Here is a 22,751-nt window from a genome sequence, read left to right as displayed (position 1 = left end):
TGCGTCACTCAGACCCAACACCACAGCTTATGGGAGAAGCACAGATGAGCCTGAGTGAGCAGACTCCTACACACCCCTCAGTACCCTGTGCAGGGAGGCCTGCTGTCCAGAAGCCTTGCTGCCTCCTCTGGTCTTACCTCGGAGGTGCCTTCCACAAGGGCCATGCAGCTCTTTGGATTTGTGACCCTGGCATGCTCCTCTCCTGTTTGTATCTCAGTTTTGTATGCGTGTGTTTTGGGTGCATTGGAGACTAGATATGTAACACAGTCAAGTGTGAGGCGTAAACAGAGCGCCCTGAGCTCTCACGTTCAGCTTGTTCTGGGACCTAAGACGACGCTGTGGCGCTGCGGGGCTCCCCGTGCTCACACCAGCTGCTCGGCTCCTCCACGGCGCCGACACAGTGCATTCCCTCGTGGTTGCACTAGAGGAGCTGACTGCCGCACAGGTGCGCTCGGAGAAGGTGTGCCTTGGTCTCCCTTTCCCAGTGTCCCCCTGAGGCCCAAGACCAGGACGTCTCCTCGTAGGTCTCCCGTCAGGGCCTTCTTAGCCTCTCCTGCTCTGCCTTGGCCCGGAGTGACAAGTCACTGGCTTCCACCTTGTGGCATCTGGCTGGGGGCACTGCCAGACGTGGGTCCCACCCCGCAAACCCCTCCTGGCTGCCCCTGGGGCGTGGGGAGACCCTGCCTGGGGTTTGCTTTCAAGTGAGGAAGCCATTTTGGATGGAGACGCACATTTTCCTTTTCGGAACCCTCTGCGGTGGCCAGCACCAGCAGCAGGAACCCAGGTGGGCCCAGCCTGCTGAGCACTCTGGGATGAAAACATCTCGATGTTTCTCCTGCTGCTGTCTGGGGTGGCGGCGGCCATCTGGGGTCGGGCACACTGGGGCCTGGCCCTTTGCTCTGGGGTGCCTGCGCGGCTCCAGCTGGCCAAGGTAGGGGCCATCCACGGGGTGGGCCGCGGGAGGCAGGGGTGCTGGCCAAGTGCGCCTGCAGTCTCGCTGCCGAATGAGGCCCAGCTGGAAAATGCAGCTCACGTCCTTTTTTCCCGGAACACCTCGTTCTTTATGGCTTGGCAGTAGTCTCCGCCAAGGGGCCCAGTGGTGCCCAGCCGCCGATGCTGGGGAGGGGCTGCATTTGGGGGCCAAGGTGAGCAGGGCTCTTTCTCTCCCTGAGCTACCCGTGGTCCCAGGCCTGGGAGAGTGTGGTGTCTCCAATTTTAGCCACCCCCATGCCCTGAAGCCATGGAGCCCACTCTGGGATCCAGTGGGGCTGCCCTGGAAAGGGCCTTGTCCCGAGGCAGGGCAGAAGCCAGCTTTTCCTTTTGGTCTGGTGGGGAATGAGGGCCAGTACTCAGGGCATGGCTAATAGCAGTGGGAGCCCCCAGGATCCTGTGCCTCCAAACTGCTCCGTGGCCCTGGCATCAGGCTGGTTCATGCCATTGGCCATGCCCAGCAGCCGAGTGGGTGATGGGATTGCCAGCCACGCTGGACCGTGTTTCTGCCCCTGGAAAGCTGAAGGCCACATGCCGGCTCCCCAGCCAGGATGAAGGAGAGCGCCGGCTGCCTTTCTCTTTCACTCTTCAAACTCTGGGGAGGCGACGCTGGTGGAAGGAGGGTGGCCTCCCCAAGCCTCAGCACTCCCATCCGTAGAAGGCATGGCGCAGCCCCTGCCCTGGCTGGCTGTGCCAGGTCAGAGTGCAGAGGGACAGCTGCTGAGTGCGGTGACTGGGCACCAGGAGGATCTGGAGGGAGCCCAAGTGCCCCCAGTGGCTGGTCCTCCTCCTCCCTTTGCCCTGAAGGGTGGCCCCAAATCCCCAGCTGCAGGTGGAGGGCGAGCTGGGCCCTCTCCTGGCCAGGTCCCTCCTCTGCAGCCCGTTGCCCCACCTGGTCTTGATGCTCTGGCCGTGGCTGCCTCTGGGTGGGCTGATCTCAGGGCCCCTCCTCAGGGCTGTGTTTCTGTCCCTTCCTGCAGCTCTGAGGCCCGAGACTCCCCTCCCTGTCCCGGGCTGTGGTCCCCGGGGATTCTAGGAGGCAGTGTCACCACATGAGATGCCTGAGTCTCATCCTGGTGACAGTTCAGTCCTGGGATGGCAAAGCTCCCGTGAGGGACCACCATAAACATCCTGTGAAATGTGGGCTGCCTCCTACCCAACGCCCTGGGGCCTGGGGCTAGGAGGCTGCTGAGGGGCTCTCACGCCAGTCTTCCCTTCTCATCTTTGAGGCCAAGATCCCTGCTTCTTGCTGATCCCCCAGGCCCTGGTTTGGAGCCAGGTGGGTGTGGGGGCCTTGGGTACATAGCTGAAGTGGGTCCGACTGGGCCCTCCCTGTCCCCTGCCCTCCTCCCCAGCTTGTCCTCTCTCCCTGTCTGTTTTTCTTCAAATCAGCTCTCTCTCCTAAACTTGAATTCATTAATTTAAACCTCATCATTTCCGGCCCTGGAAGCCAGCCTCGCTTGCCACAAATAGAACGGAGTGAAAACAATGAGGTTATTAGACTCAGACTGGCTCTGGTGCTGGCCTCCCGGCGCGGAAAGGAGCCATTAGCGAGGTGGCGAGGGGGTGACACCACTGCACTGAGGGCCGAGGGGGCAGGGAGTGGCCCAGAGTGGCCTGGGACCAGCACTGTGGCCTCTCTTCCCTTCTGCCTGGGCCTGGCTCCCAAGGGGACGTGTTGGGGGTCCCCTTTGCTGGGCTGAGGGGCCTCCGGGGAGGGGATGGGCCAGCTCAGCCTGCAGTAACAGGACTGACTGAGGCTGCATGTCCAGGACGCTGGGGACAGAGGGAGGAGCACGGGGCACTGGGCTTTGGATGGGGAGCGGGGCGCCTTCTCCCGCCCTGTGCTGTCCTGTCCTGTCCTGCCAGAGGGAGGAGGCAGCTGCTGGCTTGGGAGGAGCGGCTTACATAACATCTGCAGGCGGCCCCTCAGGAGCCCATTCCCCCCAAGCCCAGTTTCCAGCGCGGCGGCCAGCGCCAGGGTGGGGGTGCTGGGCTGGGCCTGGCCCTCGCCCCGCCGCTGACCACACACGTCTGGAATGTGCAGATGGTTCCTTGGGGGCTCTGGCTGCCCCCAGACCCCGCCTACATCTGGACTGGGGAGCGGGCACCCTGGCCACTCCCCTTCTTAGCAGAAGAGGAAACTGAGGCTGCTCAAGGCGCCAGGGCAGGGTCCCTGCTTGTCTGGGGCCTCTGTTTCCTCAGCTCTAGAAAGGGACTGTCCTGGAAGCCACCCTGGGCTCCATGAACATTCTAGACCTGCTGTTTGTGGCTACCCTCTCCTTGGTCCTCCACCTGTGCACACCGTGTTCCACGCCACTCACCTTTATAAGCATGGCCCCAGTCCCATCTCTCCCTGCTGGGGCCCTGAGACGTGCCCCCCGCCCCTCCTCTCCTCTCTGCAACGCCTGGGATTGAGCAGGCACAGAACGCAGGGCTGAGCCCTGTGGGGAAGGCAGGGAGCCCCTGGTGTCTGTCATGTGGGGGCCCTCAGCAGCTTCTGCTGGGCCCCTCCAGCTTGGTGCTGGAAGCAGGGACCCCTGCCCCTGCTTGGAGCAGGAGGGATCGGAGCCAGATGCACAGGGCCATGCAGTTGGGTGCCTGAGTCCTGAGGACACATGGCCAGGGGAACTGGGGCCCCTCCCCATGAGAACATCTGTCTGGAAGGCAGAGGGAGTCAGGACCACCCGGCGTGGGGGACAGACGGCCCTGCAGTGACTGCTGGGGCAATGTGGGGCGAGGAGAAGGAAGACCAGGTGTGTGAGCAGAGCAGTGGTCTTCACTCTCTCCCAGCACGCTTGCCCATCTTAGAGCAAGAGAGGGAACAGCAGAGGGGTCAAGCGAGGTGTGGAACCCCCATCTCGGACCATGGGGTTCATGTCCAGTGCTGTGGGCAATGGGGGCCAGCTTCCCAGGGTCCCTAGGTCACCCCCTCCCCTGAGCTGGCCTGACCCCTCCAACCTTGGCCTGGGAGGGTCCAGCTGGCTCAGAGGGTGGGCCCTGCTTGGCCTGGGACATCTCAGGGGTAGTGTCCAGCCAGACCGCTGGCTCTCCTCCCAGTGAGCGCCGGCTGCTGCACTGCTGGCCAGCTTCTGCCGGCTGTGCAGGGCTCCTATAGGCGGCTCCCTGGGCCAGCTGCCCCCCCTCCCCTGCTTCCCCCGCTTTGCATGACAGGGGGAACCCAAGCATGGGGGAGGGCATCAGACTGCAATGACGTCACCCCGGGGATGCAGAGGAAGCCCAAGGGGCTGGAGGGGGGATGGGGCTGGCCCACGGCCACCTTGGCATTCCCCCAAAACAGTGATGGCAAAAGCAGATGGAGGTGTAGAAAAGTGGCTGTTCAGGGCCTCGGGGCTGTGGGCAGTAGGGCTGGGTGAGGACTCTACTAATGTCCCATTCCATTGTCCCCTTTCAGTGTCCTCCTCCAGAGACACCCCTCCCGTGACCCTGCCAGTGACTGACCCCTCCAGTGATTCTCTCTCCGGTGACCCCGCCGTGACCCTCCCCCTGTGACTCCCCCCTCCAGTGATACCTCTTCCAGTGACCCTCCATCCCCCCAAGTGTTACTGTCACCCATGGCCTGCTCCATGCAGATGTTCCCGCACCCTGAGGCAGGCTGGGGCCTGTGGGCCGGCTCTGGCTCTTGGCCTGGTTCTGCCCTGAGCTGCAGGAGCCCCCTGAGCAGGGTCCCCAGGGCCCTTTGTTGTTTTCTCTTCACCATGGGCCGGGGCCAGGCCCAGGTGAGTGTTGGGGAGAAGGGGCTCCGCCACCTGGGCCCGGGGTGCAGGGAGCACATGGCCGTGTCCATGACAAGGTGGGGCTGTCTGTGCATGTAGCGGAGCCTCCATGGGGCTGCTGGGCCAGACAGAGCTAGATGGAGAACTTAGCCAGGCCGAGGATGGCCTGGAGCTGTAGGCCAGTGAGGCCAGGATGGCAGTGTCCCAGCGGGCAGGGGTGAGTGCTGGCTGAGTGGCCGGGACACCGAAGGTGACTTGCCTCCCACCCCTGCTCTGGTTTCTCAGGCACCATAGGCAGCTCCCAACAGCTGCCACACATGATGGATTTATCAGAAAACAGGATGTGGAAAAACATTTTAGGGATTTTCCTTCTTTCTTTCCTCTTTTGCTTGAGGCCCGGGCTGGGAAGCTCTCCCTGGCACCCCTGGTGTGTCCCACTGTCCCCCTCTCTGGATCATCTTACCTCCCCAAGCTTGTTGCTGTTTGGGCTCCTGCAGCCCGATTTCTCCTCAGAGACACAGATTCCACTGCCATCCTCAATTCAGCCACGAGGAAGTCCCTACTTAGGTCTCACTGAAGTTTCTCGTGGCCAGCCATTGCTACTCCAGAGCATTGTGCTTGACCAGTGGGTGGGAGTCTGGCTGCCTCTCCTTGGTCCCTCGGCTTGTCCCATCCCACCCCGGGGATGGTTTGGACACCCAGCAGCCTGGCTGTGGGCGCACATCGTTGGGTGTGGTGGAGGGCCTTGGCCTGCACTGGGAGAGACCGTGTATCCCTTTCTTTCCTTGGAGGAGACGTGGCTGTCGTGAATTGCTTACTGGTAAGAGTTTACAAACACTGCTTTTGCGAGCAGAGCTGGAGCTGGAGACCCGGGTGCCCTCTCCAGGCCACGGCAAGACCAGCAGCGGTGGGTGGGTCTTGCCGTCCCGAGGCACAGCACCTGCAGTCTAGCAGTCAGCCCTGTGGTCCTTGTGTGTGGACTGGCTCTGTGAGCCACTGGGTGTCAGGATTTCTTCTCGTCGCTTTATGGGATGGCTCAGTGAGGATGACCTCAAAGAATGTGTGCACGGAGTCTTCAGCAACCTAGTGAGGACCCAGGGCAGCGGAGGCCGGCTTGCTCCTCAGCACAGACTGGAGCCTCTGAGCGGCCACCAGCCGGCTAACGCTGTGACAGATGGGCCTGCTGTGTGGAGCGCCTGTATTCCAATCTGATGTGACCCGTGTGGCCTTGTCTCCACTCTGTGTGTGATTGCATCCTGCCGCCCTGCCCCGTCGGCTGCGTGGTCAGAGCAGGGGTGGGGCTTTGGGTCCTCTAGGCAGAAACCACCGCCCTTCTGCTCTCAGCAGGAGCTCTAGCCCCACCCACTGCCCTGTGGGACCCCCTCCAGTCCCTCAGAGGTCCCAGGGCCCCGAGGGCCCCGCCCCCTGTTTGCCAGCCCATCTGACCGTGTTCGAGGATCCACATGTAAACGTTTTTGTGGAAGCCCTCCACTCGCTGGAGGACTGTGCTCGTGCCCACCCACTGCCCCCCCTCCTGACTGAGCCCATCTCACGGGGAGGCCGCCCGGGCCCGCTCCCTCCCCGGGCAGGCTGGAGCCAGCGTCAGCTGAGCACCTCGTGTCTGTGTGCCGGCCACTCAGTACCTAGTCTGCCGGTGGCCACCCTACTTTGTCGGGGTGGAGATTGCACACCCTGGGGTTAGGTGACTGTGTCCACAGTCCATCTCCTTAGTTAGGGCCAGAAGGGACCAGGAGCCACTGTGGGCCTGGCTCCCATCAGTCACCTACAGGCCGGTCACGCCCCTCCAGAAGTCCCCCAGGTTGCCCCCTGGCTGTGCTGGAAGCCAGGATAGCAGGAGCAGCCCCCAGCCCTTCGCAGGCCACCAGCATTTGGGCATTGGTCACCATGAGGCCAGCAGGTCTCCAGGGAGGAGCAGTGATCAGGGGCTGGGATGGGGGTCATTTCCTGAGCCTTGTTCCAGAGGCTGTCCTAGATGTTGTGAGCCAGGCCAGGGCACTGTGCCAGGCATCCCAGCCTACCAAGCCCTGGGACCCCCACCCCACCCATCTCCAGCTGTGTCCTCAGGGCCCCAATGTGGAGGCCCAGGGGCCTGAGCTGGCAGCAGAGCCAAGGTCTGGCGTCTCTTAGTGCCTTGGCTCCTAGGAGGACCTCGTTTTCACACCAGGCTGTTCTTATTAGGCTCCTACTGTATTCGGAGCAGGCTGGAGAAAGCAGGACCCATTCCAGAGGGTTGCTGACAGAAGCTGGTCCTCAGGACACCTCCCAGGCTGCCCGGGGAGCTCAGACAGGGGCTGTGGGGGCCAGGCCAGTGCCCAGGATAGGGGTCTGGAGCAGGCTGTGGCCAGGGTAGGGTGGAGGAGTCTGAAGTGTTTTAGGAGCTGAGTTGGCAGGACTTGGAGAGCGATAGGCCTGGAGGAGGCAGTGATGATTCCCTGGCCTCTCCATGGCAGAGTGGTGGTTGGTGGGAAGAGCAGGGCTGGTGAGACATATTCTGGGGACACTGGAGGGCGAGGGGTAACGTCTGGAAGGGCAGAGGCTCTGCAGTGGGGGGCCCAGGCCTCATCAGTTTGGAGACGGTGGTGGAGGTGGGTGCACAGAGCTGTGGGAGCCTGGGTGGGGGGGCAAGGAGGATGGGGGGAACAGGAGACTAGAGGTCTCCACTGAGTCAGAGCGGTCCTAGGTCCCTGTCCCAGGAGGTGGATGGGCAGGGACGTCTGTGACCTCCACCTCCAAGCTGTGACGGAAAGTGGAGTTGTTGGCTAGAGTGTCTGGCCTCTGAGAGGCTTTGACAGTAGCAGAGGGGCTGGGGTAGTGACACGAGGAGTATCAGTGCCTGTTTCCCCACCACTGAGGGTCATGCCTTTTAAAACATTCACAGCTCTGGTAAATAAAAAGTTCTGTTCTGCTGTTTTCCAATTGTTACTGAAGTGGACTGTTTTTTCCATACATCCAAGGCATTTATATTTCTATGGTTAATTGCCTATTTTTGTCTTTGGCCTTTTTTTTTTTTTTTTTTACTGGGGTAGCTGTCTTTCTCTTTGTGGTTTGTTAGCTGCATGTGTAGAAAGGGTGCTATGGGCTTTCAGTCCACCATCTACATTGCTACTGTTTTTCCCAGCTTTAGTTTGTTTCCTGATTTTATTTATGGTGTTTTGTATGGAAGTTGCATGTTTTCATGTAGTTGGGTCTTTTGGTTTTTGGTCTTTGACTTCTGTTCGTAGTTTCGTGCTTTCAAAGATATGTGGCCCTTCCCCCACGTGCTCTCGGTGCGCCTGGCTCTGTGGGGTCATCACATTTAACTTGGAACCCCTGGTTTATCAAGCTCCAGCTACAGCCCTGCTGCCCGGAGCTCCTGGTCGGTTGTGTCTTTTACGAGTCAGTCTCGTCTTCCCCTGTGTAGGTTCCTGGGGGCTCAGTCTGTTTCAGGAGGATCCTTTGTTCTCATTGGTCAGTCCATCCACTCTAACACACGTAACTCAGTTTAATGTATAAATCCATGTTTCGTCCTTTCTTGATGATTCTTGCCTGGTTATGCTTCCTCTTGAACCTGTGGGTGATCTTGTTGACCATGCTGGAGTTTTTAATTGGGGTCGTGTTAACCTTGAGGTTTAATATGGTCGCTGTGGTGTGGGGTCGTCCACCAAGGCCTCCTCCCTGTCTGTCTGGTCTTTGTGCCCCACTGTGTCTCAGGAACAGAGGCCCCCCCCACCCCAGCAGCTGGGTCCCTGGCTCTGGAGACCCCTGGGCTGCCTTCCCATGCTCCAAACCCCCTGTGGACAGGGGATGAAGTGGTATGGGACAACTCTGCTGGGCCAGCGGACCAGTGGGGGCTTCGCTCTGTGCAGGGGAAGGGAGTTGGGTGGGGCATGGATGGAGTGCTGAGGGGCCCCAGCTGTCTCCTGCCCTGGCTTCCCCGGGTGAGAGTTCATGTGGATCCTCCATCCTGGCCCTGGGAATACAGAGCTTGGAGAGTGGGAGGCCACAGCCTGGGGGTGCTGGGGAGCTTCTGGGGTGGGCTTGGGGTCAGCTTTGTGCCCTGCCTGGGGCTCGAGTGCTGACCTGCGGTCACTTTGCCCCCCAGAGATGTCTCCCACAACCTGCTCCAGGCGCTGGACGTCGGGCTTCTGGCGAACCTCTCGGTGCTGACGGAGCTGTAAGTGTTCCCTTCACAGGGGGGCAGGTGGTGGCTGCCTGTCACCATTGTGGCTATGAGGGCTTCCATCAGACCCTGCCAAATCCCCCTTTCTTCCAGGGACATAAGCAACAACAAGATTTCTACATTAGAAGAAGGAATATTTGCTAATTTATTTAATTTAAGTGAAATGTAAGTTGTGTTATTTCGGTGGGTGTCAGTGGCTGGGCCCATGGCCCCCCAACAACCCCCTGCCCTCCTCACCTGGCCTCCATACCTGCTCCCTAGTTTGAGACAAGACCCTGGGGGGCCATTTGCTTACCTGCTGGAGCCCCCCTTCAGGGCCTGGCAGGCTGCCACATGGGTAGTAGGACACTGTACTGTCAGGTGGGCCCAGGCTCCGGCTGCCCTTGGAGGACCCTGCCCTCCCTGGGGTGAGGCTGGCACAGACCTTTCTTTGAGGCCAGGCTGGGTACCCCACACCTGCCCCACTGCTTGCTGAGCGCCTGGCCCTGCCCCTCCTGCAGAAACCTGAGCGGGAACCCGTTGGAGTGTGACTGCGGTCTGGCGTGGCTGCCTCGCTGGGCGGAGGAGCAGCGGGTCCGTGTGGTGCGGCCCGAGGCAGCCACGTGCGCTGGGCCCGGCCCCCTGGCTGGCCGGCCTCTCCTCGGTGTCCCCTTGTTGGACGGAGGCTGTGGTGAGTGTGAGTGGGCGCGGCCAGGTCAGTCCCCTGCTGGGCACAACCCCAGCCAAGAGGGGACCCACAGGTATGCTCAGGGTCACCAGCCTGGTCGGGGGGTGGAAGATGGGGATCCAGGGAACAGATGCATGTGGAGAATAGTTCTATTGGACAGACTGACCAGGTTGGGGGTCAGGAAGGCTCTGTGGACCAGGGGAACAGTGCAGGCCTGAGGGAGGCCAGCCAGGGGTTGGGGGTGTGCCATGCAGCTGTTAGTGAGGGGCGATGTGATCTGGGATCTAGAATGGGGGCAGAGAGGCTGCAGGAGTGGGGCATGCTTGCGGGACCAGCTGCTCTGTCCCTTGCAGGTGAGAAGTACATCGCCTGCCTCCCTGACAACAGCACGGGTGCCGTGGCACTGGCAGCCTTCTCAGCTGCCCATGAGGGCCTGCTGGCACCTGAGGCCTGCAGCGCCTTCTGCTTCGCGGCTGGCCAGGGCCTTGCAGCCCTTTCAGAGCAGGGCTGGTGCCTGTGTGGGGCGGCCCAGGACCCCAACGTCTCCTCGGCCTGCTTACCCTTCTGCTCCGACCCCCTGCTGCCCCCAGCCCCTGCCTGCAGGGGCCCTACCCTCCTCCAGAACGTCTTCCCTGCCTCCCCAGGGGCTGCCCTGGTGGGGCCCCAAGGACCCCTGGCCTCTGGCCAGCCAGCATCCTTCCACGTCACTGCCTTGCTGCCTGTCAGTTCCACACGCTGGGACTTTGGTGACGACTCCCCCGAGGTGGACGTCGCTGGTCCGGCCACCACTCACCGCTATGTGCTGCCCGGGCGCTATCATGTGACAGCTGTGCTGGCCCTGGGGGCCGGCTCAGCCCGGCTAGGGGCAGAGGTGCAGGTGGAGGCAGCTCCTGCTGCCCTGGAGCTTGTGTGTCTGGCCTCAGTGCGCAGTGATGAGACCCTCAAGCTCAGTGTCCGAAATCGTGGTGGCTCAGACTTGGAGGCCACATACAGCATCATGGCCCTGGGCGAGGAGCCTGCCCAAGGTGTGTGCCTCCCCACCGCTGGACCTGGGTCCCCCTCCCCTTCCTCACTTCCAGGGTTTGGGTTGGGTGGGCCAGAGCCCCCGGTGGGCACACATTGATGCCCTTTCTGTCTGCCCACCGATCCCCCAGTTGTGCATCCGCTGTGCCCCTCAGACACTGAGATCTTCCCTGGAAACGGGCACTGCTACCGCCTGGTACCGGAGAAGGCAGCCTGGCTGCAAGCGCAGGAGCAGTGCCGGGCCTGGGCCGGGGCTGCCCTGGCCATGGTGGACAGTCCCGCCGTCCAGCACTTCTTGATCTCCCGGGTCACCAGGTGCCTGCCCCCACCCCCAAAGAGGCTGGGAGGGTGGGGGTCCCCAGAACACTGGGGTAGGGGCAGAGCCTGAGGCGGGTCAGGAGGAGAGGGGCTGCTGGAGGGTCTGTGTCCAGCTGGCCTGCCTGACTCTGGGGACGAGGAGCCATGTTGTGCCCAGCTGATGGCCATCCTCATCAGCTCCCTGGACAGAGATGTGGACTCAGGGCTGGGGGACGGGCCAGCTGTGAGAGGTGCACCCAGACCCAGTTTCCTGCTGCTGTCTGTCCTGTGTAGGCCCCTCCAGGCAGGGGCAGGGATGTTCTGATGTGGCCGCGGGGGCTGCACTGCTTCCTGCCCCTCGTCCCTGCTCCCTCTCCTGGGCAAGCAGCACTGCCAAGTGCCGCCCACACACAGGGATGCTCCTGGGCAGCTCGGCCCCTGGCCTGAGGGGAAATGCGCTTCTTCAGAGCAGACAGTGGGGGCGGCCTGCCTGGTCTTGCCTTGGCACCTCGCACCTGCCGTGGCTGGGGCTGGGGAGGCCAGACCTCCCCCTCTCCCTGGGTCGCTGTGTGGGAAGGGGCCACACCCTGGACATCCTCAGTGTCCAGAAGGGGAAATTGAGGCCCAGAACAGTCAAGGACCTTGCCCAAGGTCACCCAGTTAACAAGCAGTAGCTGGGCCCCAGTGCCCAGCTCTGACCACAGCACCTCACTCCCCTGCCTGTGTCTGTCCCTGTCCCTGGGTCTGTCCCTGTCCCTGTGTTTTTCCTCCATGTGTCTGCAAGCCCCGCCTCCAGGAGGGTGTTCCTACCTTGGCAGAGCTGTGGAGAGCAGCCCATTTGGGGGCTGATATGTGGGTGTCTCGGTCCCCAGATGCCGCCATCTGCAAGCCCCATGGCTGTGGGTGTGCATGGCCGTTGGCCAGGTTGAAGTGGAGCCCTTGGCTGGGCCCCTGGCGGTATGGGCATAGGCAGATGGGTGGGCACTGCCGTGGGCCTTGCTCACCAGGTCATGTCTGAGCCTCGGTGTCTCCATCTGGAAAATGGGGACAGGACAGGGCCTGCCTGTCGGCGTATGCCCCCAGATAGAGGGTGGGAGGAGGGGCTTCTTTCTTTGAGGAGCCCCCTGAGCGACCATCCTCCCTCCCGCCTGCCTGCAGGAGCCTGGATGTGTGGATTGGCTTCTCAGCTGTGGATGGGGCGGAGGCAGGCCTGGCACCGCAGGGCGAGGCCTTCAGCCTGGAGAGCTGCCAGAACTGGCTACCTGGGGAGCCGCACCCTGCCACAGCTGAGCGCTGTGTGCGGCTTGGGCCTGCTGGGCAGTGCAACACGGACCTGTGCTCAGTGCCGCATAGCTATGTCTGTGAGCTGCGGCCTGGAGGTGCGTTGGGGCCGCTGGGCGCCTAGGGAGCGCTTTCTGCCCCGGCCAGGACAGCTGCCTCCTCAGAAAACCCACAGGGTCTCCCCACTGCCCCGAGAGCTCTTCCTGTTCCAGCCCAGGACAGCTACCCTCCCCAAAACACATAGCCTCTCCCAGTGGCCGTGGGAGCTCCTGTCCCAGCCTAGGACAGCCCCCCCACCCCGCCAGTTGTGTTCCTCAGCCACTCAGTATCTATTAGGTGTTTGCTGAATGCCCAACGTTGGCCTGGGCTGAGCCTGTGCCAAACAAAAGTGACAAAGGTGGAGGGAGCTGAGGGGCTGCTGCCAGGTGGCTCAGTCCCAGGGCTGGCCTGACCCTGGGCCCCCGACACTCTCCTCCTTGGCCTGGGACTAGCACCTCATTGCACACCTGCCACCCCAGGCCCTGTGTGGGACGCGGAGAACTTCCTCATGGGAGCACCCAGCGGGGATCTACAGGGACCCCTGAGCCCCCTGGCACACCAGGAGGCCCTCTCAGCCGCCCAGGAGCCGGTCGAGGTAGGCTGGCCCCACGACCCTCCAGGACGCAGTCTGGAGATTGCATCTTATCTTGGCTGCTGTCTGTCTCTAAAAAATAAGCTGCTTTTTTTGGGGTCTTTTTAACATCATATGTGTCGTGTGGAGACAGTTGAGAAAGCCCGCTGCTGTGTGAAGGGAATCACCCGTCCTGGTGTCTGGAAGGGTTCTGAATGCCCCAATCCTCTTCTCTGGGTGTCTGGATTTTTCTAAAGACCAAGGGGGCTGTCCTGCTGCTCACAGATGGTTTCGGCCTGGCTTTTCCTCCTGAGTGACGGCGTTTCCCACTCTGTGAAATGAGCTTCATCTGGTGGCTCCTTCCCCTCTGACCTGGAGGGCGTTTGGGCCTCCAGGTGGGGCTGAGCTGGGGGGCCGAGGGCTGCGCAGCTGACTGCCCGCCCCGCCCCCCCCCCAGGTGATGGTGTTCCCTGGCCTGGGCCTGAGCCGCGAAGCCTTCCTCACCACTGCCGAGTTTGGGACCCAGGAGCTCGGCCGGCCTGCCCAGCTGCGGCTGCAGGTGTACCGGCCCTTGGGAGGAGCAGGTGGGCCCCCATCCCAGCTGTGGCAGTTGAGGGGCTTGGGCAGCCTCTCTGCACTGTCATGTCCACTGGTCCCTTGGCCACTGGACTGGTCTCTAGCCTCGAGGTGGACAGAGTGGAGTCCACAGAGACCCCGACTGAAGCTTGAGATCCCAAGGACAGATTGGGTGGGGCCTGCCTGGGTCGGGGGCTCACCGGGTCAACCAGCTGGCTCAGTGTGGGGAGGGGTAGGGGAGTGATGGTGGGAGCTGGGATGCTGCCTGGAAGACCTTGAATCATAGTGGTGTATCCCCGCCTGTGGCTTGTTAGCAAATTGGGTTCCCCCCTCCTTGCAGGGGCCTCAGAAAACAGCAGCGAGCCTGAGAGCAGGTCCCTGGAGAACAGGACTGAGCCTGCCCCTGTGTGCACACCGGAGGGCCGCTGGTGCCCCAGATCCAACATCTGCCTGCCGCTGGATGCCCCTTGCCACCCTCAGACCTGTGCCAACGGGTCCACGTCAGGGCCGGGGCTCCCTGGAGTCTCCTATGCACTGTGGAGGGAGTTCCTCTTCTCTGTGCCTGCGGGTCCCCCTGCCCAGTACTCGGTATGTGTCACTGGCCTGAGTCCCTTATGCCTCCCCCTCAGCTGCTTGAGATCTGGGTCTCCCCATCAAACACAGACAAAATGCAGATTCTTCTGCATAGCCCACTGGGTCCCTCAGCCACCCATGCCGCTGCCTACCTCAGGCCTGGTCTGCCCTTGCTCATCTCCAGACATGAAAAACTCCTGCCCCAGGGCCTTTATACTTGCCGCTCCTTCTAAGGACTCTCCTCCTCTCTTTGTGGCTCACTTCTTTCTATCCTTCAAGTCTTGCCTGCAGTGTGCCTCAGAGGTCCCTTCCCTGTCCGGGGAAGCCCCACCTCTGGCTGTGTCCTCTCTGCCCTGTGCATGTCCCGTTTGTCTGAGGCTGTCCTGTCTGTCCCTGCCATGAGTACCTGGGGGCCCCTGTGGAGTCTGGTGGAGTATGAGTGACTGTTGAGACCCCTGTGAGGAAGTGACTCTGGGTTACCCCAGGGGGATCCTGCCTGCCCACGGGAGCCCCTGGCCGAGTGCTCCCCTACAGGCCCCTGACTGGCAGTGGCCACTGTGAGGACCTGACACAGCCTACTTCCCTCTCCTGTAGGTCACCTTCCACGGCCAAGATGGTCCCCTGCTCCCTGGTGACCTCATCAGCTTGCAGCATGATGCTGGCCCAGGCGCCCTCCTGCACTGTCCCCCAGCACTTGGCCACCCTGGCCCCGAGGCCCCATACTTCTCCACCAATGCCTCAGCCTGGCTGACCCGCCTGCCCGCCCAGCTGGAGGTGGCCTCGGCCAGCCCTGCCTGCGCCCTGCGGCTCTTCGCTGCCACAGAGCGGCTCACCCCGCTGCTGGGTCTGAGGCCCAACCCGGGGCTGCGGCGGCCAGGGCGCTATGAGGTCCGGGCCATGGTGGGCAACAGTGTATCCAGGCACAACCTGTCCTGCAGCTTCGACGTGCACTCCCCGGTGGTCGGGCTGCAGGTGGTCCACCCCATCCCCCATGACGGCCGCCTCTATGTGCCCACCAATGGCTCGGCCTTGGTGCTCCAGGCGGACTCTGGTGCCAACGCCACAGCCACAGCACGCTGGCCTGGGGGCAACGTCAGTGCACCCTTCGAGGCCACCTGCCCCCCCATGGTGGCTGCCCTGGTGCCCAGTTGTACCCGTGAGGCCAACGACACCCTGTTCTCGGTGCTGGTGCTGCCCAGGCTCAGCGAGGGCGAGCACGCAGTGGAGGTTGTGGTGGAGAACAGCGCCGGCCAGGTCAGCCTTAGCCTGCAGGTGAAGGCTGAGGAGCCCATCTGCGGCCTCCGCGCCACGCCCAGCCCCGAGGCCCGCGTGCTGCAGGGCGTCCTCGTGGTGAGTGTGGCTGCCCATCTGCCCTGATCCCTCCTGAGACCAGGTGCCTGTGAGGAGAGGGCTTGGCTGCCGGGTCAGTGGGCCCAGTGGTCGGTTTCTGGGCAGGTCCTGCCAGGTGGCCCTCAGACCGCTTGTTACTTCCTCAATCACCGAGAAGTCTCTGCCAAAGCGGCGGCTCTGGCGATGCTTCTTCCTCCTCTCACGTTTCATGAAACAAATTGTCCCACTCTTCGCCCACCTCTAACCTCGTCAAGCCTGAGCGGGTTTTCGGGGCCCCTGCTGGGTTCCCATGTGGCTAAAGCGAGTGCTTTTTGAAGTGGGGTCTGATGCCACCCAGCTCCTCCAGGAAGGGGCTGTCCCTGTCCTGCGATGCCCACCCTGCACAAGGCAGCCAGCAGCTTTGCAGCCTTTGCCAAGGGCCATTGCTGATGGTCCTACCACTTGTGCAGTCGTGTCCCCTGCTTCCCCTGGTCACACCTGTTCCATCAGGTGACGCACGTAAACATCCCAGACCATAAGGCCCATTGAGACCCCTGTGCCTTCCCAAACGGCTCTGCTGTCAACCAAGGGCCTGAGCGGGAACCCTGGGATGAGAGAGCGCAGAGTCTCAGGGATGGGTTGACTCTGTTACTGGTACTAGGTCATTTTACAGATGGGGAAATTGAGGCACAGAGAGGTCAAGGTGTAGCTATGCCCAAGCTCAGCCTTGTCCCACATGGCCTCCCTAGCTGAGGGCAGGCCCTGGGGCCTTCCTCTCCCTCCCCCACTGTCTTGAAGTCCTGTCCGGGGAAACCAAAAGGGAGGTGTGCCCGGGTGGGCGGACGGACCTGGGCCGACGTGGGCCGAGGGCAGAGTGGGTCCTCCACAGACCCTGGGCTTGGGCAGGGTCATGGCCGGCTGATACTCTGCCTTCCCCACAGAGGTACAGCCCTCTGGTGGAGGCTGGCTCAGATGTGGTCTTCCGCTGGACCATCGATGACAAGCAGTCCCTGACCTTCCACAATGTGGTCTTCAACGTCATCTACCAGAGTGCCGCCATCTTCAAGCTCTCGGTGGGCAGGCGCGGGGTAGGGGAGTGGGGGGCGGGGGAGGGGATGGGCCGGTGTCCAGTGCTCACTTTTGCCTTCTGTTCTGCTTTTCTCCCGAGGACCCCACGGCGGCCGTGGGTGAGTGTGGGCTGGGGCTCTGTCCATGCTGCCTGGCAGCCCGCTGGCAGCCCACTCACAGCCATCTGTCTCCACAGCTGACAGCCTCCAACCACGTGAGCAATGTCACCGTGAACTACAACGTCACCGTGGAGCGGATGCACAGGATGCGCGGCCTGCGGGTGTCTGCGGTGCCGCCTGTGCTGCCCCCCAACACCACACTGGTACTGGCGGCCGACGTGCTGGTGGACTCGGCTGTGGAGGTGGCCTTCCTGTGAGTGTGCCGGCCGGCTGGAGCCGGGGCGGGCTGAGCTGGGCCAGGTTCTCCGGCAGCCTTCACCTCCTCATCTGTCAGGAGGTGCTGCTTGCATGGGCCCCTGGGAGCCGATGGGGGGCTGCAGCAGGGCTGGGTGGTGCCCCGAACTGAGGGGAAAGGAAAGAGTGACTGCGGTGCCCCCCATGGGAGCCACCAGCCCCTCCCCCCAGCCCACTCACTGCCTGCCTGCTGCCCTGGCAGGTGGACCTTTGGGGACGGGGAGCAAGTGATCGGTCAGTTCAAGCCTCCATACAACGACTCCTTCCGGGTCCCGGACCCCACGGTGGCCCAGGTGTTGGTGGAGCACAATACCACGCACACCTATGCCGTCCCAGGTAGGAGCAGGGCCCGCCGTCCCGCCGGCCCCCAGCTTAGGCAGGCCCTGCCCTGGAGACAGCCCCTCCCTGGGGGACAGCCCCCCTCGATCCAGCCTCCATTGATGGCCTGGGGCCTTTACTCTGGGGTGAAGGAGGGGTGTCCAGGGCTGAGGGGTGGCCTGGGCCATTTAGCCCTGTGATTCGAGTCTGCTGGCCGGAAACGACCCTCCACGGCGTGCACTGCTTTTTGAGCAGGGCCACCTTTGCCCTCCCCAGAGGCGCGTGAGCAGCAGCACGGGGTTAGGTAGGGATTTTATTGAGCAGGTGGTGGAGGCGGGCCCGTCCCCATTCCATGCCTGTCCTCTAGGTGAGTACAACCTGACCCTGCTTGTTTCCAACACCTTCGAGAACCTGACGCAGCAGGTGCCTATCAGTGTGCGCGCCGCCTTGCCCGCAGTGGCCGTGGCTGTGAGCAGCCAAGTCTTGGTGGCTGGCCATCCTGTCACCTTCTCTCTGCACCCACTGCCCTCACCCGGGGGTGTCCTATACACATGGGACTTTGGGGACGGTTCCCCCGCTATGATGCAGCATCAGCCAGAGGTCAACCACACGTACGCCTGGAGGGGCACATACCACATCCGCCTGGAAGTCAACAACACAGTGAGCAGCGCAGTGACATGCACCAGTGTCCGCGTCTTCGAGGAGCTCCGAGGCCTGAGCGTGAGCCTGAGCCCGGCTGTGGAGCAGGGTGCACCTGTGGTGGTCAGTGCCACCCTGGAGTCGGGTGACAATGTCACGTGGACTTTTGACATGGGGGATGGCACGGTGCTCATGGGCCCTGAGGCCACAGTGGAGCATGTGTACCTGCGGGCACAGAACTGCACGGTGACCGTCGGCGCATCTAGCCCTGCTGGCCACCTGGCCCAGAGCGTGCCTGTGCAGGTCTTCGTGCTGGAGGTGCTGCGCATCGACCCAGCGGCCTGCATCCCCACCCAGCCCTATGCCCGGCTCACGGCCCACGTCACCGGGGACCCTGCCCACTACGTCTTCGACTGGACCTTTGGAGATGGCTCATCCAACACAACCATCCAGGGGGACCCGACGGTGACGCACAACTTCACACGGAGTGGCACCTTCCCGCTGGTGCTGGTCCTGTCAAGCCGTGTGAACAAGGCGCATTACTTTACCAGCATCTGCGTGGAGCCTGAAGTGGGCAATGTCACCCTGCATCCGGAGAGGCAGTTTGTGCGGCTCGGGGACGAGGCCCAGCTGGTGGCCCGCGCCTGGCCCCCGTTCTCCTACCGCTACACCTGGGACTTTGGCACTAAGGACGTTGCCCGCGTTGGGGGCCCTGAGGCCACGTTCACCTACTGGGACTTGGGCTCCTACGTGGTGACGGTCTCCGTGTCCAACAACATCTCAGCCGTGAACGACTCAGCGCTCGTGGAGGTGCAGGAGCCTGTGGGGCTCACGGGCATCAGGGTCAACGGCTCCCGCGTGCTGGAGCTGCAGCAGCCGTACCTGTTCTCTGCCATGGGCCGCGGGCGCCCTGCCACCTACCTGTGGGAGCTGGGGGATGGCGGGCGGCTCGAGGGCCCTGCAGTCCTCCATGCTTACAACAGCACAGGCCACTTCACCATAAGGGTGGCTGCCTGGAATGAGGTGAGCCGTGGCGAGGCCCAGCTGAACGTCACGGTGCAGCAGCGTGTGCGGGGGCTCGGTGTCAACGCCAGCCGCACGGTGGTGCCCCTGAACGGCAGCGTGAGCTTCAGCACCTCCCTGGAGGCAGGCAGCGACGTGCGCTACTCCTGGGTGCTCTGTGACCGCTGCACGCCCATCCCCGGGGGTCCCACCATCTCCTACACCTTCCGCTCGGTGGGCACCTTCAACATCATCGTCACGGCCGAGAACGAGGTGAGCAGCGCCCAGGACAGCATCTTCATCTACGTCCTGCAGCATATCGAGGGGCTGCAGGTGGTGGGTGGTGGCGGCAGCTGCTGCTTCCCCACCAACCGCACGCTGCAGCTGCAGGCTGTGGTCAAGGATGGCACCAACATCTCCTATAGCTGGACTGCCCAGCGGGATGGCGGCCCAGTCCTGGCCGGCAGCGGCAAAGCCTTTTTGCTCACTATTTTTGAGGCCGGCACCTACCACATCCAGCTACGGGCCACCAACATGCTTGGCAGTGCCTCAGCCAACCGCACTGTGGACTTTGTGGAGCCCGTGGGGTGGCTGGCTGCACATGCCTCCCCAAACCCGGCTGCTGTCAATGCAAGTGTCACCCTGCATGCTGAGCTGGCTGGTGGCAGTGGTGTCCTTTACATCTGGTCCCTGGAGGAAGGGCTGAGCTGGGAGACCCCAGAATCATTCACCACCTATGCTTTTCCCGCCCCCGGCCTGCACCTCGTCACGGTCACAGCCAAGAATCAACTGGGCTCAGCCAATGCCACCATTGAGGTGGCTTTGCAGGTGCCTGTGAGTGGCCTTTGCATCAGGACCAGTGAGCTGAACTATGGCTTCGTGGCAACTGGCTCCATCGTGCCCTTCTGGGGGCAGCTCACCTCGGGCACCAACGTGAGCTGGTGCTGGGCTGTGCCAGGTGGCAGCAGGCACAAACAGAACATTGCTATGGTCTTCCCTGATGCTGGCACCTTCTCCCTTCAGCTCAATGCCTCCAATGCAGTCAGCTGGGTCATAGCCACACACAACCTCACAGTGGAGGAGCCTGTTGCAGGCCTGGTGCTGCGGGCCAGCAGCACGGTGGTGGAGCCCGGGCAACTGGTCCACTTTCAGATCCTGCTGACCTCCGGCTCGGCTGTCAGCTTCCGCCTACAGGTCAGCGGGGCTGGCCCTGAAGTGCTTCCCGGGCCCCACTTCTCGCACAGCTTCCCCCGGGTCGGGGACTACATGGTGAGCATCCAAGCTGAGAACCACGTGAGCCAGGCCCTGGCGCAGGTGCGCGTCTTGGTGCTGGAGGCTGTGGGTGGGCTCCAGGTGCCCAACTGCTGTGAGCCGGGCATTGCCACAGGCACCGAGAGGAACTTCACAGCCCGGGTGCAGAAGGGGTCCCGCGTCGCCTATGCTTGGTACTTCTCATTGCAGAAGGTCCAGGGGGACTCTCTGGTCATCTTGTCGGGCCGCGATGTCACCTACACCCCCGTGGCTGCAGGGTTGCTGGAGATCCATGTGCGAGCCTTCAATGAGCTGGGTGGTGTGAACCACACACTCATGGTCGAGGTCCAAGACATCATCCAGCACGTGGTACTGCGCAGTGGCCGCTGCTTCACCAACCGCTCGGCCCGGTTCGAGGCTGCCACAAACCCCAGTCCCTGGCATGTGGCCTACCTCTGGGACTTTGGGGATGGGTCCCCAGCAGAGGACACGGAGGAGCCCTGGGCCGACCACTCCTACCTGCAGCCTGGGGACTATCGTGTGGAGGTAAATGCCTCCAACCTGGTGAGCTTCTTCGTGGCACAGGCCACGGTCACCGTCCACGTGCTGGCCTGCAGGGAGCCCGAGGTAGATGTGGCCCTGCCCCCCCAGGTGTTGATGCGGCGCTCCCAGCGCAACTACCTCGAGGCTCACGTCAACCTGCGTGACTGTGTCACCTACCAGACCGAGTACCGCTGGGAGGTATACCGCACCACCAGCTGCCAGCGGCCCGGGCGCATGGCCCGTGTGGCCCTGCCCAGTGTGGACATGAGCCGGCCTCAGCTGGTGGTGCCACGGCTGGCGCTGCCTGTGGGCCACTACTGTTTTGTGTTTGTGGTGTCATTTGGGGACACACCACTGGCACGGAGCATTCAGGCCAACGTGACAGTGGCCCCCGAGCGCCTGGTGCCCATTGTCGAGGGTGGCTCATACCGCGTGTGGTCAGACACTCAGGACTTGGTGCTGGATGGGAGCAAGTCCTACGACCCCAACCTGGAGGATGGTGACCAGACGCCACTGAGCTTCCACTGGGCCTGCGTGGCCTCAACACAGGTCAGCTGTGTGGCAGCACAGGGGGCTGTCCTCCCTCCCCTCAGTCATTGGACTAATGAGCCCAGCAGGGTCCTGGGGTCCACCTGATGTCTGAGTGCTTTGTGGGCTTGGTCCCAGCAGGAGGAGGGGGTCTCCCCAGCTGTCCCCTGGCCAGGCTCTGCTTTGAGGCCAGGCTGGCTTCTCACCACCCCCTTGTTGTGGGCTGCAGAGTGAGGCTGGCGGGTGTGCGCTGAACTTCGGGCCCCGTGGGAGCAGTGTGGTCACCATCCCTCGGGAGCGCCTGCAGGCTGGCGTAGAGTACACCTTCAACCTGACCGTGTGGAAGGCAGGCCGGAAGGAGGAGGCCACCAACCAGACGGTGGGTCTGGCCCACCCTCAGCCCTACCCTGGCAAGATGGAGCCCGAGGCCCCAGGGTGGGGTGGGGTGTGCCAAGGAGAGCAAAGCACACAGGGCCACCCACCCACAGATAGCACGAAACACCCTTTTTTAAGGTTTTCTATGTTTTAGTGCTCCTAGGGGCTGTTGGTTCTCTTCTAAGTTATTGCTTTTGATACAAACTCTATCTAAGGGAACATCCTGCTCCAGCCTTGCTTCCTTCCAAACGGGCTACAGCTGCCCACCGAGTGCTAGGGGGTAGCACGGGCTCTAGGGACTTGTGAGAAATACACGGTCCCAACAGCACCAGAGGCCGACAGTGAGGAAACACGTCTCCTCCCCAGAGGGTGTGCTTGTTTCTGACAGGGATGGCCTCTTCTCACCCCTACATGAGCACACACTTGCACTCCCCTCCCCAGGACCAGCCAGGTAGGTCAGGACCACCATGCAGACAACCCCATGGCAGCCACTCCTGCTGCTGTTGGTCAGGGCATGCTGATGGGGGCAGGTGTGCCAGGTCTGGTGCCTGGGATGGGGGTGTGCGTCCCCAATGTGGGCCTCTCCCAACTCCCTACCTGGGGATGGGGGTCTGGCCAGAGGGGCCACATGGGGAGGTGGGAGCCCGGAGCAGGGTCCAGCCTGGCTCTACTTTCTGAGGTGGGCTCCACCTCCCCAGCCCGGGCATCGGAAACCTCAGACAGGGTGTGTAGAGCACAGCTGTCCTCACCCGTGTGTTCCTTCACTCCTCCGTCCCTTCATGCCTTCATTCACCTGTCCGTTCACAGGGTGGCACTTATCGAGTGCCTCCTGTCTACCAGGCCAAGGTGGGCCCTGGATGCTGCAGAAAATAAACCCAGCGCCATTCCTGCTCCTGCAGATGACTCCCCCACCCGATTGGGAGTCACAAAATCAGATGGATACACTAGGCAAGGCTGAGCCCACTGTCCCTTGGGAATCTGGACTTTGGGCTGAGTAGGAGTTAGCAAGGCCTAGAGAGGAGCTTTCCCAGCTGGGAGAACGGCATGTGTGAAGGGCAGAGGCCCAGCTCCTCCATGTGGCCCCCACCACCCCACCGCACTAGGCATCCTCGGGTCTGGGCCTCAGGACTGGAGGCCCCATCTCAGGGCTTGACCTCCCTGTAATCCCATCCTATCCCAGGTGCTGATCCGGAGCGGCCGGGTGCCCATTGTGTCCTTGGAGTGTGTGTCCTGCAAGGCGCAGGCAGTGTATGCAGTGAGCCGCAGCTCCTATGTGTACCTGGAGGGCCGCTGTGACAATTGCAGCGCGGGCTCCAAGAGAGGGGTGAGCCGGCGGGCGGCCTGGGGGTTG

At 62.5% G+C, this 22,751-nt stretch overlaps 1 protein-coding gene across 1 annotated transcript in view; it reads left to right on the top strand.

The window, feature by feature from the left end:
• Positions 1–22,751, top strand: part of PKD1 (polycystin 1, transient receptor potential channel interacting) — a 46,181-nt gene that overhangs the window by 5,989 nt on the left and 17,441 nt on the right. The window contains 16 exon segments of the mRNA XM_046668356.1: positions 8,830–8,901; positions 9,001–9,072; positions 9,408–9,577; positions 9,928–10,599; positions 10,729–10,912; positions 12,053–12,273; positions 12,694–12,809; positions 13,243–13,369; positions 13,702–13,949; positions 14,529–15,284; positions 16,205–16,336; positions 16,528–16,703; positions 16,947–17,080; positions 17,430–21,046; positions 21,255–21,404; positions 22,581–22,724. Coding sequence (XP_046524312.1) covers positions 8,830–8,901; positions 9,001–9,072; positions 9,408–9,577; positions 9,928–10,599; positions 10,729–10,912; positions 12,053–12,273; positions 12,694–12,809; positions 13,243–13,369; positions 13,702–13,949; positions 14,529–15,284; positions 16,205–16,336; positions 16,528–16,703; positions 16,947–17,080; positions 17,430–21,046; positions 21,255–21,404; positions 22,581–22,724 — 6,991 coding nt within the window.

This window comes from Equus quagga, chromosome 7 (assembly GCF_021613505.1).
Source record: "Equus quagga isolate Etosha38 chromosome 7, UCLA_HA_Equagga_1.0, whole genome shotgun sequence".
NCBI classification, from domain to species: domain Eukaryota; kingdom Metazoa; phylum Chordata; class Mammalia; order Perissodactyla; family Equidae; genus Equus; species Equus quagga.
This window is presented reverse-complemented; position numbering and strand designations above follow the sequence as displayed.